The sequence below is a fragment of the Borostomias antarcticus genome (genome assembly GCF_949987555.1).
Source record: "Borostomias antarcticus genome assembly, chromosome: 11".
Taxonomy (NCBI): Eukaryota; Metazoa; Chordata; class Actinopteri; order Stomiiformes; family Stomiidae; genus Borostomias; species Borostomias antarcticus.
Window position 1 is genome coordinate 13,337,055 of NC_140244.1, and position 15,161 is coordinate 13,352,215.

General features: G+C 47.8%; 2 protein-coding genes across 2 annotated transcripts in view; both read right to left on the reverse strand.

Moving 5' to 3' along the window:
* Nucleotides 1–361: 361 nt before the first annotated feature.
* On the reverse strand, nucleotides 362–1,813 carry LOC311314848 (protein SPMIP1). Its single transcript, XM_084445359.1, has 2 exons — nucleotides 767–1,813; nucleotides 362–498 (listed from the first exon to the last, which is right to left on the reverse strand). Exons 1-2 carry the CDS (start codon nucleotides 1,212–1,214, stop codon nucleotides 380–382), a joined length of 567 nt encoding a protein of 188 aa, XP_084301485.1. The 5' UTR covers nucleotides 1,215–1,813; the 3' UTR covers nucleotides 362–379.
* A 3,860-nt stretch (nucleotides 1,814–5,673) lies between these two features.
* flnba (filamin B a) overlaps nucleotides 5,674–15,161 on the reverse strand; it is a gene marked incomplete at its 5' end in the record, with an annotated part of 82,586 nt that continues 73,098 nt past the window's right edge. The window contains 7 exons of the mRNA XM_084445218.1: nucleotides 5,674–6,937; nucleotides 7,136–7,342; nucleotides 7,559–7,777; nucleotides 11,910–12,086; nucleotides 12,317–12,449; nucleotides 14,573–14,688; nucleotides 14,873–15,010. Coding sequence (XP_084301344.1) covers nucleotides 6,750–6,937; nucleotides 7,136–7,342; nucleotides 7,559–7,777; nucleotides 11,910–12,086; nucleotides 12,317–12,449; nucleotides 14,573–14,688; nucleotides 14,873–15,010 — 1,178 coding nt within the window. The 3' untranslated portion in view covers nucleotides 5,674–6,749. The remainder of the gene's footprint in view (nucleotides 6,938–7,135; nucleotides 7,343–7,558; nucleotides 7,778–11,909; nucleotides 12,087–12,316; nucleotides 12,450–14,572; nucleotides 14,689–14,872; nucleotides 15,011–15,161) is intronic.

Sequence of the window (15,161 nt, forward strand, 5' to 3'; positions counted from 1 at the left end):
GTCTCCATGCGTCATCTCAAGGCTTAAAGTAATCAGGGTCACGCAGAGAAAACAGAGGGGCTGTTTCAGGAGGAAAGGCTGTCGAACCCCAGGACAGAGAGCAAACGCTGCTTAATCAACCTGGTTAATTATAAACCACACCATTTAAAGTGTTTGTTTCCCTGTTGCTAGGAGACCATCTGTGCTAGTCTGGCCTTGTTTAACCTGACTGGACAGGACGGAAAGTTTTAAAAGAACTTGACCTGTCAAAGCATACAAACACCTAATACAAACAGTGTTTTGTAACATTTTATTAGTCTTTGTTATTTGATGAAATTGTTTGAAAACACAATTTTAAATAATCTATGAGAGAATATGTGATGTAGTGTTTGAACAGTGGTCAGCTTAGATGATCCGTTGCTGAGGGAATGTTGAAAATCCCGTTCCTGGCATAGAAAGTGTTCCTGACCACGGTTGACCTTCCATTACCCAGGGTCCTGTGTGTCTGTTCATAGTCCCCTAATAACACAGCATACATTTCACTCACATTTTGATACTCCTTTGCTTTGCAAAGCATTTTTGTTGCGCTTCATAATAAACTAATGTGTGATTTTCATCCTTTATCCTTTAAGTCACCAAGACCAAGCTTTGAAAATGACTGCTTACATTTCGCATAAGTAGGCTACATAGCTTAACTCTAAAGTACAGTTTAACTCTGAACGATCACAACAGTACTTAAAGTGGTCATTCCATAGTAATACACCCTAAACATTCCCTAATGTCTCACCTAGTCGCCACCCGTAGTCCCAGGAGGACAGCAGGGGGTAGTCGAACTTCTCCTCCGGGCCCTTCTGGGTGCGTCGGCGCAGGTACAGGCTGCGCCCCCTCCCGTCCTGGGAGAAGCCGTGGTACAGGTCGTCTCTGGTCTGGGGCGTCACAGGCCTCATCAGGGGCGCTTGGCTGAGGGACCTCTGGCCCGGTTCTGGAGCTGCTGCTGCTTGGCTCCTCCCCTCCACAGGCTTGAGCACGGCGGGCAGGACGGGTCTGACCCGGGTCCCGGGGGACGGCTGCGTTTGCGGGAGCTCAGGGAGCCCCAGGTCTCTGGTCTTCCGCGAGACGAAGCAGGTGGGGTAGAGGTGGCCGTAGCGGCTCTTCCAGGCCAGACGCGTGTACGTCTCCTTCTCGATCTGCTCGCGGTAGCAGTTCAGGTTCTGAGTGGTCAGCAGGTTCTTCATGGCGTCCGGCTGGTCTGTTCCAGGGCTATAGATCCCCTCAGGGAACGGGATGAGAGCTGGTCTGTTCCAGAGCTGTAGATCCTCTCAGGGAACGGGATGAGAGCTGGTCTGAACGGGATGAGAGCTGGTCTGTTCCAGGGCAGCTCTGCTGAGGAAAACTCTCTCAGCAAAGGAGCTGAACCACCGACAACACAGGAGCCGGCTGCTGGGAAACATAAGAGCACTGTGTCAGCTCTCTCGCTCTCTCCCCCCCCCTCTCTCTAGGGTTACCCAACCAGAGACGGGGAGTGTATTTCATTAGTCCAAAGTGGCATCCTCTCCTGTTATCATTTCCTCCCTCCTCACAGGCTCTGCTGAGCTGGACAGACGGAGTGGCCCAGTCCCAATGTCCACCCTCGCAGACTCGCAGACTTAAGGGCGCGCTCCCGCGAAGTCCGCGAGGGCTTAGGGGTGTCCCAATGTCAACTCGGCAAGTGCGCGAGGGCTCTCCGGCAGCCATTTTGAGCCCTTTATGGCCCCTTCCCGTAAGTCTGCATTTCTGCAGACTTAGCCCAAGGGAATTACCCACAGTTCATAGCGTCGTGACGTGAAACACGGGGTTACCTGAAGAACAGCCAATAAACAAGCACGGACAGATCAACCAACCCTAACGTTCACGTTACAGAACAAAATATGTTTTCATGTTTTCATGTTTTCAGCTGGACTTGCTTATCTGCACAAGTAGCCTTATAATTATTTTGGTTTCATTATTTTTAAGTAGGCCTATGGGTTATTAACCCCATGGGTTTGTATAATGTGATTTGATTAAAAATATGTAGGCTATGGTTATAATTTACATCGATTACTGTTGCTCTAAATCATATGATTACCCAGTTAAAAGCAGTATGACATTAATTACCCATTTCGGTGCAGTGTTCTTTGAATTGAGATTTCCAACATGAATATGGAAAGAGTTGTGAGGTGCAGGAATGTGTATACATAATATATTATCATTCTTAAGTTAATACTTTTGGATTCATCACAAACAAGAATCACAGGCAGTAATGTAGGATCGATGCGATCCTACTAACAAATACTGGGTTGGGTTGATATTTGATCGCAGATGCGATCGCATATGACCACAAAATGAAATGATTTCAAGTTGAACAAATGTTTTGAGGGTAACACAGAGAGTTCTGATAATGTAAAGGGGATTTGACTCAGCCAAAATTAATTTACACGAAGGCCTACAAGAAAAACATGTACAATTTACAAATTGATTTAAAAAAAAGCCCCACGCCCACAATAGTAAGAAATATGTTTTCACGTCAACGTAATGTGATGTCACAAGTGCTGTCCCATTCCTTGTTATACCAATTCGAGCCCTTGCAGCCTCGCGCACTCGATCACTTCACCAGGTGACGTCAATAAGTCTGTGAGGGCTCAGGGCTTGAGGGTTTAGGGGGGACATTGGGATTGGGCCGGAGTCTGATTTCAGGACGTCCCATAGCGTGTGTCCATATCCTGTCTTCAGCGTCAGTGAGGAAAGGAAATAAGGAAAGGAAGCTTTGAGTTACATAGACTTCCGTATTCCTTTTGTCCAGATGATGGCAGTCTAGGTCAATAAGACATGTAACCTAGGCTCCCTGGCTCGGTGCATGCACTAGATACTAAGATTCAAGATGATTTTGTCACTTGTAAAGTACGGTGTTCAGTCACAGTGAAATGTTGCTGCTGGCTCCAAGATTATGCTACAGAAACTCTAACACTCAATTACAAATTATACATTTACCAGTTAGAATTTACAAAAATTACATTTTTACAAATTAACACATTACACAATAGGTACCCTGTCTATAAGCATAAAATGAGCTGGCATAGATAAGGGTCTGGATGGAATATGTACATGCTATATGGATTTGAATCAATAAATAAAATTAATAAATGACAGCAGTGGATCGGGCGGGGCGTTTGGAGGAGGAAGAGGAAGAGACAATGACAAATACATGAGGGCCTCGTTCAAAGTTCTTAAATTAAAAAATCATGTGTCTGAAATCCGAACAGTACAACGCCTGAGCTAAATATTAACACCATGGGAATCCTGCATGGACATTAGTAGGCCTGCAAACTGTGATGGGAATGAGTTGTGGGACTCTGGACTGAGCATGGATTCACTGATTGATTGATTGGATTGGATTGAACACAGGTGGCACTGATTGAGACAAAAGACTGGTCAGATGAAGAGATGAAAACAAAATAAACAGTAACAGCTACAGCAAACCAGTAACAGCTACAAATTAAAAATGTTATGTTCATGTCACAGCACAGTGGAGTATGCATTAGCATTTTTATTCTGCATCCCCCTGGGCTTGAACTCTGGTTGAGCTACCTGCCATGTGAGAAGCCATAGATGGTTTCACACGGACATCACAATCACAAGGGTTGCATGTAATTGCATGTAACATGGAGGTTTCATCAGTTTCCACAAAATGTTTGTTAAAATAAAGGCACCACGAGGCAAAAACCAAAACCAAAGACTAAACAATAAAACTAAGGTATACACTCAACAAGTGGAGAACAAAAGACGAAGCCTAAAAACTTGCAGACTTACAAGATGGCACAGGACAACACCAGGGACAACGCACAGCTACAGCAAATAATGAACAGACAAAGAACAAGAGGGAAGCTACATGTACAGTAGACTATATATACACAGACTAACCAGGTGGAAACCAATCAAACAATCAGTGGCACAGGTGTCCTCTCAATCAGAGTCAGTTTAGCCAGTTGTAGTCCTAGGGTCCGCTATTGGGGCGGGGTTGCCACTAACAATGTCTCTGATTGGTGGAGACATTGCTGTTGCACTATAGGTTTGTAGGTAGTGTATTTCTTCCTGTATGAACAGCAGTAGTTTGAGGGGACAGAATTTTGAGATAAAATTATGAAAATGTTCACACTACATCTACCATGTCATGAAATATTTGTCTTTTTTTCATGAACATTGGAGATTTATTGAGCGAGTATTTTCAGTAGCTGCATCCAGTACTGTTGACATTAAAACATTTTGATGCGCTGTGGGCTCAATTTTTGATATTTAAAAAATCTGTGAAGATTGTTTGTGGAGGACAGTCTGAAGATGTAGTGGAGCAATTGGGGTCTCAATAGGCCAAACAATGTGGGAGGAGTAGGGTTTGATAGGCTTTACAGTTTTTGAGACTTTGGACTTCATAATTCCTGGCAGCTCAAAGCACATGGAAGTTTTTGCTCACTTGGGCCTACATTTTGGCCCAAAAAGGTAGTTTTGAACTTCAGATGCTTGCTGTAGCGCCACCATCAGGACTATTGGCCCACAATGCCAGTTGAGGACTTCTGGCACAGGACTGGACCTATGTGCCAAGTTTGGTGATTTTTCATGCATGGGAAGTCAGACTTTTTAGGGAGAAGCAGATTCAGAATATTGGGAAATACAAGAGGGACCGTCAGCTGAGACCCTACTACCCCGGGAGGGGGGTAGGGGTGAGTTATGTACATGCTATCGCTATAATAAACAACATCCTGGGGGGGTAGATAATCATTCAGGAGCCGGATGGCTTGCGAGGGGAAGCTCTTCCTGAGTCTCTCCGTGCTCGTCATGTGAGTGCGGTATCTCTTCCCTGACCGTAGCAGAGAGAACAGTCCATGTCCTGGGTGGCTGGGGTCTTTCAGGATCCTGTTGACCTTGGTCTTGCATCTTCTGGTGTAGATGTCAACATGTACAGCAGTGGACAGATGGTTTACGGTAAAAAGGGACTATTGTTGATGAAGGGGAAGAACAAGGACAAAGAACAAAGCCATATTTTGCTCTATAAACGTATTTGCTGATCCATGACTCTATCCTTCCTCACAGAAGCACTGGACGCTGGAAACGAACCCTGACGCCGTCCTGCTGACCCTAACCCCGTCCTGCTGACCCTAACCCTGTCCTGTAGACCCTGACCCCGTCCTGCTGACCCTAACCCTGACCCCGTCCTGCTGACCCTAACCCTGTCCTGTAGACCCTGACCCCGTCCTGCTGACCCTAACCCTGACCCCGTCCTGCTGACCCTGACCCCGTCCTGCAGACCCTAACCCTGTTCCCGTCCTGCTGACCCTAATCCTGACCCCGTCCTGTAGACCCTGACCCTGTCCTGCTGACCCTAACCCTGACCCCGTCCTGTAGACCCTAAGCCTGACCCCGTCCTGCTGACCCTAACCCTGACCCCGTCCTGCAGACCCTGACCCCGTCCTGTAGACCCTGACCCTGTCCTGCCCGCGCAGAACATCCATCCTCTGTAGCAGACCTGTGAAGGCCTGAGTGATGGGGGCCAGCCAGGGACAAACGGAACTAGAACATTCTAGGAGCGGACATGCCTACAGAACCACCATGCTGGTCTGGACCTCACAGCACTGATAACCACCAACCTGGTCTCATGAGAAAAGAACCACAATTGAGAGATGCACAATCAGTTCATCATTTTATTTCCAGTTTATTTTAGTTACCAAATGTACATCATTTTTTTCTGGGCGTTTTTCACATCAGATCACCTGATACTACAAAAAGAGCCTTACTTTTTTCATCCTTTTAAAATACTTATACAAAATACTTTCATCCCATGGGTATCAAAACTATCATTGATTAAGCAACATACCAGCCAGACAAGCATCAGAAGTACACGTACATTAATTTTCAATAAAGTTATTGCTGGAAATATTGGAGGATTTTAAGACAGGAATGGAATTCACCCCAAAAACAGAGTTTACAGAAGACTAAGTGGATCATTTCTTAGTGTTTTGGTCAGAATTGCCACTGAACAACACAAATGACAAGTCAGGAGCCTGTGATAGAGCAGGTACTGTACACTCAAAGAAAGCACTATGGTTTAGTTGTGATTCAGATCTGTTACAATAACAGATAATACATTCCAGACAGGTAGTTTATCAATGCATACCCAGGTGGTCAGGTTGGCTCAGCCCAGTTCAACACAGCACAGGCACACACCAACAGACACACACAACAACACAAACCGACAGCACAGACGCACACTGACACAGACACACACATCAACACACCCACCCACCCACACCCACCCCAACAGACGTCACAGTCCACTCCGTGAAGCAGAACCAGTCAGGAAAAAGCAGTATGAAGCATCAGAATAAAGTCACTGGGTATTGTCATTGTTATTATGGCATCTGGTATAGCTGTTTAAATCAGTACAATCTAAAGAAGACACAACACAACATCAGTAGTAAATATTAAGACTCATAGATCCACATTTCCAGTTCAGTTTACATTGGCCTCCTCACTCAAACATTTGAGTTAAGGTTTCAAGAATCCAGTAATTCTCATTTTAAATCAGGAGGGTTTTGGACATGTGTGCATCTAAAATGGATACAATATCATTAAATTACCTGTCCAGTATAATATAAAATATTGTCAAGTGCAAATTTGTCCATTCCTAACATTGTGGGCAATTAACTGAATAAGCGTTCCACGGTTCTGCATTACTCTAGGATGTTCTGCGTGATTCTAGGACGTTATGGAACGGTGACGTGGAACGGCGAGCCTGGGATATGCTCCTCCCCCCACTTGACGGCCAGGACGTAGCTCCCCCTCTCCTTCAGGATGTAGCTGACGTTATACTGCAGGTTCCCGGCGTGTTTGACCGACACCTCTTCACAGGGGATGTGGGGTCCATGGACCCCCACCAGCAGCATGTTCTTCCCTGGACCACAGAGGGACACACCACCGTCACACACAGCAAACACACAACCACACACTTCCATTTCCCATGACGGGAACTCAAAGTAAAGTCGGTCAAAGTGAAGAGTTTTGCTGGACAAGACTGAGGACGACCCAGATGAATAGTGACGGCTTTGGACTGCTTGACGACTACTGTGACCGACGGCAAGACGCTTCTCACCGGCTTTGCTGCAGTCGACGGAGAAGCTGCTCCTCTGGCCCACGAAGGCCTTGCTGAGGCCTGGGCCTCGACTGAGCACCTTGCTGGCGTCGGAGGCGCTGGCCCTGGGCAGGGCGCTGGACGAGCTGGTGCTGGTTGACCGGGTCACAGACTCCACCATCAGGGTGGACGTCTCACTAGCGCTGCTCACGCTGACCAGACGGGCACCTGAGAGGAGGAGAGAGAGAAGAGGAGGAGGAGACAAGGAGGAAGAGGAGAGGAGGAGGAGAGGGAGGAAGGAAGTGAGAAGGGAAGTCCTTCACTGCTGTGAATCAGGTCAGAGATGGTGTCGGCTCTTTTCCTCAGAGATCATTTGCCAGTCGAGTTGGCGACAACGATGCAGCGCAACGTCAAACAGACAGGCGTCCATCAGTCCCTTCTCACCTGTGACCTTGGCCTTGAAGGGGCTGCCGGCGATGTGGTTGGGCCCCCCGTACTTGATGCTGATCAGGTAGTTCCCGGGGGCCATGGGGGTGTAGTGGACCTGGTAGCCCTCTGCACAGTCCTGGCACTCCATCTTCACCTTGGACGGACCCTCGATGGTGACGGCCAGGGACCCCGCGCCCGCTTTGGTGGTGTTGATGATGAACTCAGCCTGGTTACCTACGTGGACACACACACACACACTCCATGTTTCATTTTACAATCGGACATACATATAACAGAACACTAGTTCATGTGATCCTATCCAGAGTGTGGAAGTCCCACGCTGGGCTGTTCTCTCTCTGGTCTCTCCATGTGACGGACATCTGGCGTGGAGGTGATAACCAGCAGATGTAGCAGACTGGCTGTCTACACACATAAATCACACACATAAATCACGCACGCACGCACGCGCACGCACACGCACACAGCTATCTCATAGGGCAGAGTATCGTAAAGACTGATTTATGTTTCCACCATTTCAAGACTGTTATTCTTTAGCACCACTATCGTGCTGTTCCATTCAAAGACTACTAATAAAACACACACACACGTGCGTGCACACACACAGGGTTATTTCAGTGTGCCTGCATATTGTTTCATGCTGTTGTTATGAGCTGTACTAAAACACTGTATTTAACGTTTGATCTGTAATTGCTTAAATGATGATCTTTCTTTGCCAGGCCATGATGCCATTCCTGTCTGGTTAAATCAATCCAGGAGGCTGGTGAAACTGCTCAGCGCAACAACGTGTTACCAGGATGTGATCATGTACATTCCTGACTGATGCGTTACCAGGATGTGATCATGTACATTCCTGACTGATGTGTATCAGTCCAATAACCACCATCCTGCCACCACAATTAAATCAAACTCAGAGCCTAAGAAAAAAAAAAAACTTGGTTTTTGCTTTGGATACAATCCCTGACAAACGGACACCTCTGATGTCATCTCCATGATACCCCAATCCAGAGGGAGGGGGGTAGAGGTGGGGGGGGGGGGGGGGGGGGGGTAGAGGGAGGGGGTAGAAGAGTCTGGTTCTCAGCCTGGCCTGGGCCCTGTACTCCCAAACAGGACAGGGTTAGCGCCATAACTTAAGGTTCAAGCCCGGTTTGTTTGTATCACGAAGGTGGTTCACTTTTCACCATGCTAAATCGCCGTGGTAACTTATGCTGCCGAGCTAACCTGCTCCGTGGCAGATTAAGTTCCAGATTATGGAACAACGTATGAAGCACTGAACGCTGACCGATCAATTCACTTGGAAAATGGCATGTGGACGTTAAGATCCTATGTAACTTATATGTACCTAACTTCAGTGTGCGATTTAAAAAGTAATCTCAGTGCACGCACAGTGAGAGGTTCTTTTAGGAAGACTTTTTTTTTGTCTTTCCCTGATATCATATGAAAGATTGCAGAAAGGCTTAGTCAGCTGCTTGAGTCATATTTCACCAGAACTTGTGTGTTTACAGTCCTGCAGACTGTAGGCTGTTCACTGGCTTGGTTTCATTAGCCTACCTGCAGCTTCATGTAGGCTGTGGGGGATGCGGAGAACCAAGTAAAAACATTAATTTTTTATTCAATTTTCAAGTCTTTATTGTTGATCTATTAAACTAGCCTCCCGCTCCTAGGAACAAAGAGAAGTAGCCTAGGCTACCTTTTAGTTGAATTGTTAGCACTAATGGCAATCAATGACGTTATAGGCCTAATACCTTTTTTCCGTAGGCTTATAGTCTAGCCTACTTGGCCTCTGATTTATTACAAATTGTAAACACATCTCTTCTTTCAGGTGTGTTCCCACAAACCCTGAAAACTGCAGTCATCAAGCCACTCTTAAAAAAGAATAATCTAGACAGCTCACAAATGAACAATTATAGGCCCATATCAAACCTCCCATTTCTAAGCAAAATAATTGAAAAGGTTGTTTTCCAACAACTGAATAACTTCCTGGTACTAAGTAATGGCTTTGATGTCTTCCAGTCAGGATTTCGACCATACCACAGCACCGAGACTGCTCTAATTAAGGTATTTAATGACATCCATTTAAACACAGATAATGGCAAAGTCTGTCTTAGTATTACTGGATCTCAGCGCTGCGTTCGACACGGTAGACCACAACATACTACTAGGCCGACTGGAAAATTGGCTGGGAATTTCTGGTACAGTGTTAGATTGGTTTGAATCCTACTTAAAGGACAGGGACTATTTTGTGTCTATAGGCAATTACAAATCTGAGCTGACAAAAATGACCTGTGGAGTTCCCCAAGGCTCCATCCTGGGGCCTCTTATGTTCAACATTTACATGCTCCCACTAACTCAAATTATGGAAAACAACAAAATATGTTACCATAGCTATGCAGATGACACACAAATTTATATCACTATATCACCAGGAGACTATAATCCCATACAAGCGCTGAGTTAGTGCATTCAAAAAATCAATGATTGGATGTGCCAGAACTTTCTCCAACTAAACAAAAATAAAACTGAAGTAATTGTCTTTGGAGCCAAAGAAGAACGATTAAAAGTCAGTGCTCAACTTCAATCAGTAATGCTAAAAACCACAAACGAAGCCAGAAATCTTGGTGTAGTCATGGACTCAGACCTGAATTTCAACAGCCACATTAAGTCAATTACAAAGTCAGCCTACTATCACCTGAAGAATATATCAAGGATCAAAGGATTTATGTCCCAGAAGGATTTGGAAAAACTTGTCCATGCGTTCATCTTCAGTAGACTCGACTACTGTAACGGCATGTATACAGGTCTCTCTAAAAAATCGATCAGACAGCTGCAGCTGATTCAGAACGCTGCTGCTCGAGTCCTCACTAAGACTAAGAAAGTGGAGCATATCACACCAGTTCTAAGGTCTTTACACTGGCTTCCTGTCTGTCAAAGAATTGACTTTAAAATACTGCTGTTGGTTTATAAAGCACTGAATGGTCTAGGGCCAAAATATATTTCTGATCTGCTCATATGCTATGAACCATCCAGACCCCTCAGGTCGTCTGGCACAGGTCTGCTTTCTGTCCCCAGAGTTAAAACAAAACATGGAGAAGCAGCGTTCAGTTTTTATGCCCCACATATCTGGAACAAACTTCCAGAAAACTGCAGGTCTGCTGCAACTCTTGGTTCTTTTAAAACAAGCCTGAAGACTTTTCTTTTTGCCACTGCTTTCTAAGAGGAGTTATGTTTATCAGTATACTGCACTGTAACGTTTATTCCTGTATTCTATTTGTCCTGCTTTTTGTTTTAAATGTCTATAATGACTTGCTTTTTGTTTTAATGCTTTTAATTTGTCCTGCCTTTGTTTTAAATGTCTATAATGTCTTGCTTTTTGTTTTAATGCTTTTAATGTCTCATGTAAAGCACCTTGAATTGCCCTGTGGCTGAAATGTGCTATATAAATAAACTTGCCTTGCCTTACTTCTCTACCTCGAGCTTCACTTTTTCCATCTTAATATATTTGATCTCTAGTTCTAAACTCCTCTTATATAGAAACATCCCAGTCTACTCCAACCTGAAACTATTAAAAATTATAGCCTACACTAGCATAGGCTACACACGCCATAAGAATACATATAGCCCAATGATCTAGCCTACTTGTGTTCATGAGGATATTGATCAAACGTACTGTAGGCAGTTGGCAATATTTTTCCAGTTTTCCTTCCTGCATTTGGCAGTAGCGACTGTGTTGCGCCTGGATTATATAGTTTATATAATCCATATATAATACTATATTATTGCTCCTCTTATGTAAAATGCGGTGGACGGAACTTGGTTATGCGTATTGTTTGCCTTGTCCATGGCCGTGTCCGAATACCCATACTAAGGTTGCGATTGGTCATTTCGTGCAAATACCTCCCCTTTTACCGTGAACGCGCTCATAGCTAGATTGGACCAGCTGGGTAGACTTAACGAGTTGATAGTCACCGTCGTGGTACCGTTTATCTGTGATTGCGGTTGTTTGGTTTACTGGAGCGACTAGTGAAAAGTGATCCTGGATGTGTTGAACTAGCTTGGTAGTACAGGGGTCAGGCGTCAGGTGTGGCCTGTTCCACTGGAGCTGTTCCTGGGGGGGGGGGGGGGGGGGGTTCAGACCTGGTGGGGTCTGTTCCTAGGGAGGGAGGGTGGTGTGTGGGGGTTCCTAGGGTGGGAGGGTGGTGTGTGGGGGTCCCTAGGGAGGGAGGGTGGTGTGTGGGGGATGGGCTATGATGCGTGTAGTTCAGCAGGTCAGCTGACGGGCTGCCACCAGCGCCCAGGGAGAGAGGAGGGTCAAACCCCCGACACATGGGTACTGAAACAGGAAGCTCACCTGTGGTGCCCTTCTCCAGGCCCGCCCCGTAGGCGCTGACCAATCCCGCGTCTCCGCTCTGGCCTGGCTCGCCCACGCGCACCTGGAAGGGGCTGCCGGGGATGTGGCTGCCGTTGAACCGGACGTCGATGGAGTGGACGCCGTTCTCCCGGGGGATGAAGCGGATGGCGTACTTGTCTGGTTGGGGGGGGGGGGCACATGGTTTATTAACAGCGCCCAGGGGAAGGACGGGGTCTGCGTGTTGGGGATCTGCGTGTTGGGGTCAGCGTGTCGGGGTCAGCGTGTCGTCGTCAGCGTGTCGTCGTCAGCGTGTCGTCGTCAGCGTGTTGGGGACCGCGTGTTGGGGTCACAGTGTTGGGGTCAGTGTGTTTGGGTCAGAGTGTTGGGGTCCGGTCCAGACGGCTCACCTGGCTCCAGCTCGGACACGGCGCACTCGTCCAGCGCCCCGGAGGGACTGTGCACCTTGGCGTCAATGCTGCCCTTTGCCCCGTTCAGACGCACGGCGAACGACGCCGGCTGGTTGGCCTTGAGGCCTGACTCCTGGGGGGGGGACAGGTTTTTTAGCAGAGCTCCCCTCCCTCCCAGGGAGACACGGCAGACCAGGTCACAGCCCCCAGAGACGACGGCGCTGGACCAGACTAAAACACTCCTGCATTCTGACCAGCGTGTTCTATTCATTTGACACATTTCACCACAGAGCAACAGTGCACCTTTACCATAACCTTAACCCCACCCCTAACCCCACCCCCAAACCACCACCCCGCCCCACCCCTAACCCCACACCCCCACCCCACCCCTAACCTCCAACCTCCCTCCACCCCTAGCCCCACCCCCAACCCCCAACACCCAAACCCAACACCCAAGCCCAACCCCCACCTCACTCCGCCCCTAGCCCCACCCCCACCCCAGCAGTGTTACCTGGGGCTCACAGTAGAGAGGCTGAAGCAGGAGAGCTGGACTAGAGCCTGGTCCAGTACTGGAGGGCATAGTACCACAGAACACCACTAGGGGAGCTAGAGGGGAGGCTACTGCTAGACTAGGGAGGCTAAACACCCAATCAGATGACTGGGAGGTAGAGATGGGAGGGTCTGAGGGCTGCTAAGGTCCGGCTCTCTCTGCTTCAGCCCCGCCCTCTGTGAGCGACACATGTGGCCTGTTAAGAGCCTCTACATGAAACACGAGAAACACACTTTGTTCCACACAGGTACCAGGACGTCCCACAGCTACGCAAAGCCAGGCCGAGCCCACAGTTAAAGGACCATTACACTGCAATTAAAGGGCCACTACACTCCAAAAAAGAAAGTTTGTAAGACACCTCAGACCACAAGCACAGGTCTGAGACCAGTGTCAGTCTGACATTTACTGTGTAGAACACAAAGCTGCCTCACATGAGCAAACACTTATTTTTAGTTTTTATTTATTTATTTTGAGTGTAATGTCCCTTTAAATATGAAACCAATTCTCCTCTGTGAACTGAATGAATCTTCTCTGTGAACTGAATGAGTCTCCTCAGATCAACCGCTCTTTCCTTTCTCAACCAGATCTGCTACCAGGAGCACTGGGGTGAGAGTCGACGGTAACGTAGCTGTTCTGGCGTTTGAGGAGCTAAAGCTAGCGTGAAGGCGACAGTGATCCCTCCAGAGCTCTCGTGACTGAGTGACTCTAGCTGGGAAATATTTCAAGTTTCAGCTTTAGAGCACAGCAGAGCAGAGCTGTTTGGCTCTATGTGGGTCTAGCTGGTTCTGTCTGGCTCTATGTGGGCCTGGCTGGCTCTATGTGGATCTAGCTGGTTCTGTCTGGGTCTATGTGGGTCTAGCTGGCTCAGTCTGGCTCTATGTGGGTCTAGCTGGTTCTGAGTGGCTCTATGTGGGTCTAACTGGCCATCAGCGATGGCTCGCTGAGATTTAGGGAGTGAGCCACGAGATAACATTCAGCCCATTGTAACTCTATCAAATGCCTGAGCAGAGCCAGCAGCCGAGCTACCTCAAAAGACGCGAGGTGCTTCATCAAAACCAGGAAACACAAGCTAATCTGGACGGTAGTTTCCGGAACCTTGATAAGACCTTATCCTGGAAACAAGAGTGCGCTTCGGTTCTGAGCTGGGCTCAATCTGCAGCTCTCTCAACCAGAGCCCAGGGGGGTCAGAGATGAACCAGGCTGGTCAGCAGAGGGCGTCTGGGGGGTTCTGGGAGCAGCAGGAACAGTTCAGACTCTGCAGAGGTCACAGTTCATTTGGGATAAAGAGTCCTAGGGGGAGATGTTCCACTCTTCTGTTGATGTGGGAGCTTGGGGGCATGGCCCTCCCATCTTTAAATGGTTATTACTGGTCAACACAGTTGAGATCCCTCATATACTGGTGTAAACTGGTGTAACCCCTCATAAGAAGCCTGGTGGAAGAGAAGAGTTGTCCCTTATAGACATTGCTTGGCTGTGCAGGCAGGGAGAAGGAACTATTACAGACAATGAGCCAGATGGGGCATGTTCGCCTATATTTACTGAGACTTATGTACTTCTGTGACCTTTTTTTGGTTTACTTTGTTGTTGTTGTTTTTTGCTTTCATGTTCTTGAAACGTGAAAAATGTTTCTAAATAAAAAAAGGCTGAGCGTAGGTTTAGCGAGCTGTGGGCGTGGCAGGGCGTGGCGGTGCTTCCTCGTGCCTCACCTGGAGACTAGTCACAGTCAGGCGCCGGGGGTCGTCCACGGGGGCGCACACGGGCACCAGGTACGGGCTCTCTGGGATGTGCTGGTCGTTGAACTTGACGGACACCTCGTAGTCGCCTGGGGAGACGAGACATCCAATCACAGGGCGTCTAGCAGGCGTGGAGGTCGTACCGCCTCCCTTCCCTCCAGGAGAGGACATTCATTCGTCCAGTGAGACCAGAGTGTGTTTGTGCATGACCACGCCTGCGCTCTGAGGAAGGGGGAGGGGTTATTTGGGAGCCCCAGGGGGCGTCGTCCCTACCGGGTTCCTGAGCCACGTAGGAGACGCCGCACGAGCCGTCCTTACGGTCCTCGAAGGAGATCTCCGCCCGGCTGGGCCCCTCCACCGCGATGGACAGACCCCCGGCCCCCGCCTCCCGCGTCCAGATACTGAACTCAGCTGTAACACACACACACACACACACACACTGAAACTCTTGAATTCTTGAATTTATTTTTCTACCTCTGTGTGTGTGTTCTACATCTGTGTGTGTGTGTGTATATATATGTGTGTGTGTGTGTGTGTGTGTGTGTGTACAGTATACAGCTCA

What these genes read in the sequence shown, in the direction of transcription:
- LOC311314848 (XM_084445359.1), bottom strand. Translation starts at nt 1,214, where the DNA reads ATGAAGAACCTGCTGACCACTCAGAACCTGAACTGCTACCGCGAGCAG. An exon ending in GGACTACGGGTGGCGACTAG is followed by an intron (nt 499 to 766) that starts GTGAGACATTAG and finishes CTGTGTTATTAG; the next exon opens with GGGACTATGAACAGACACAC.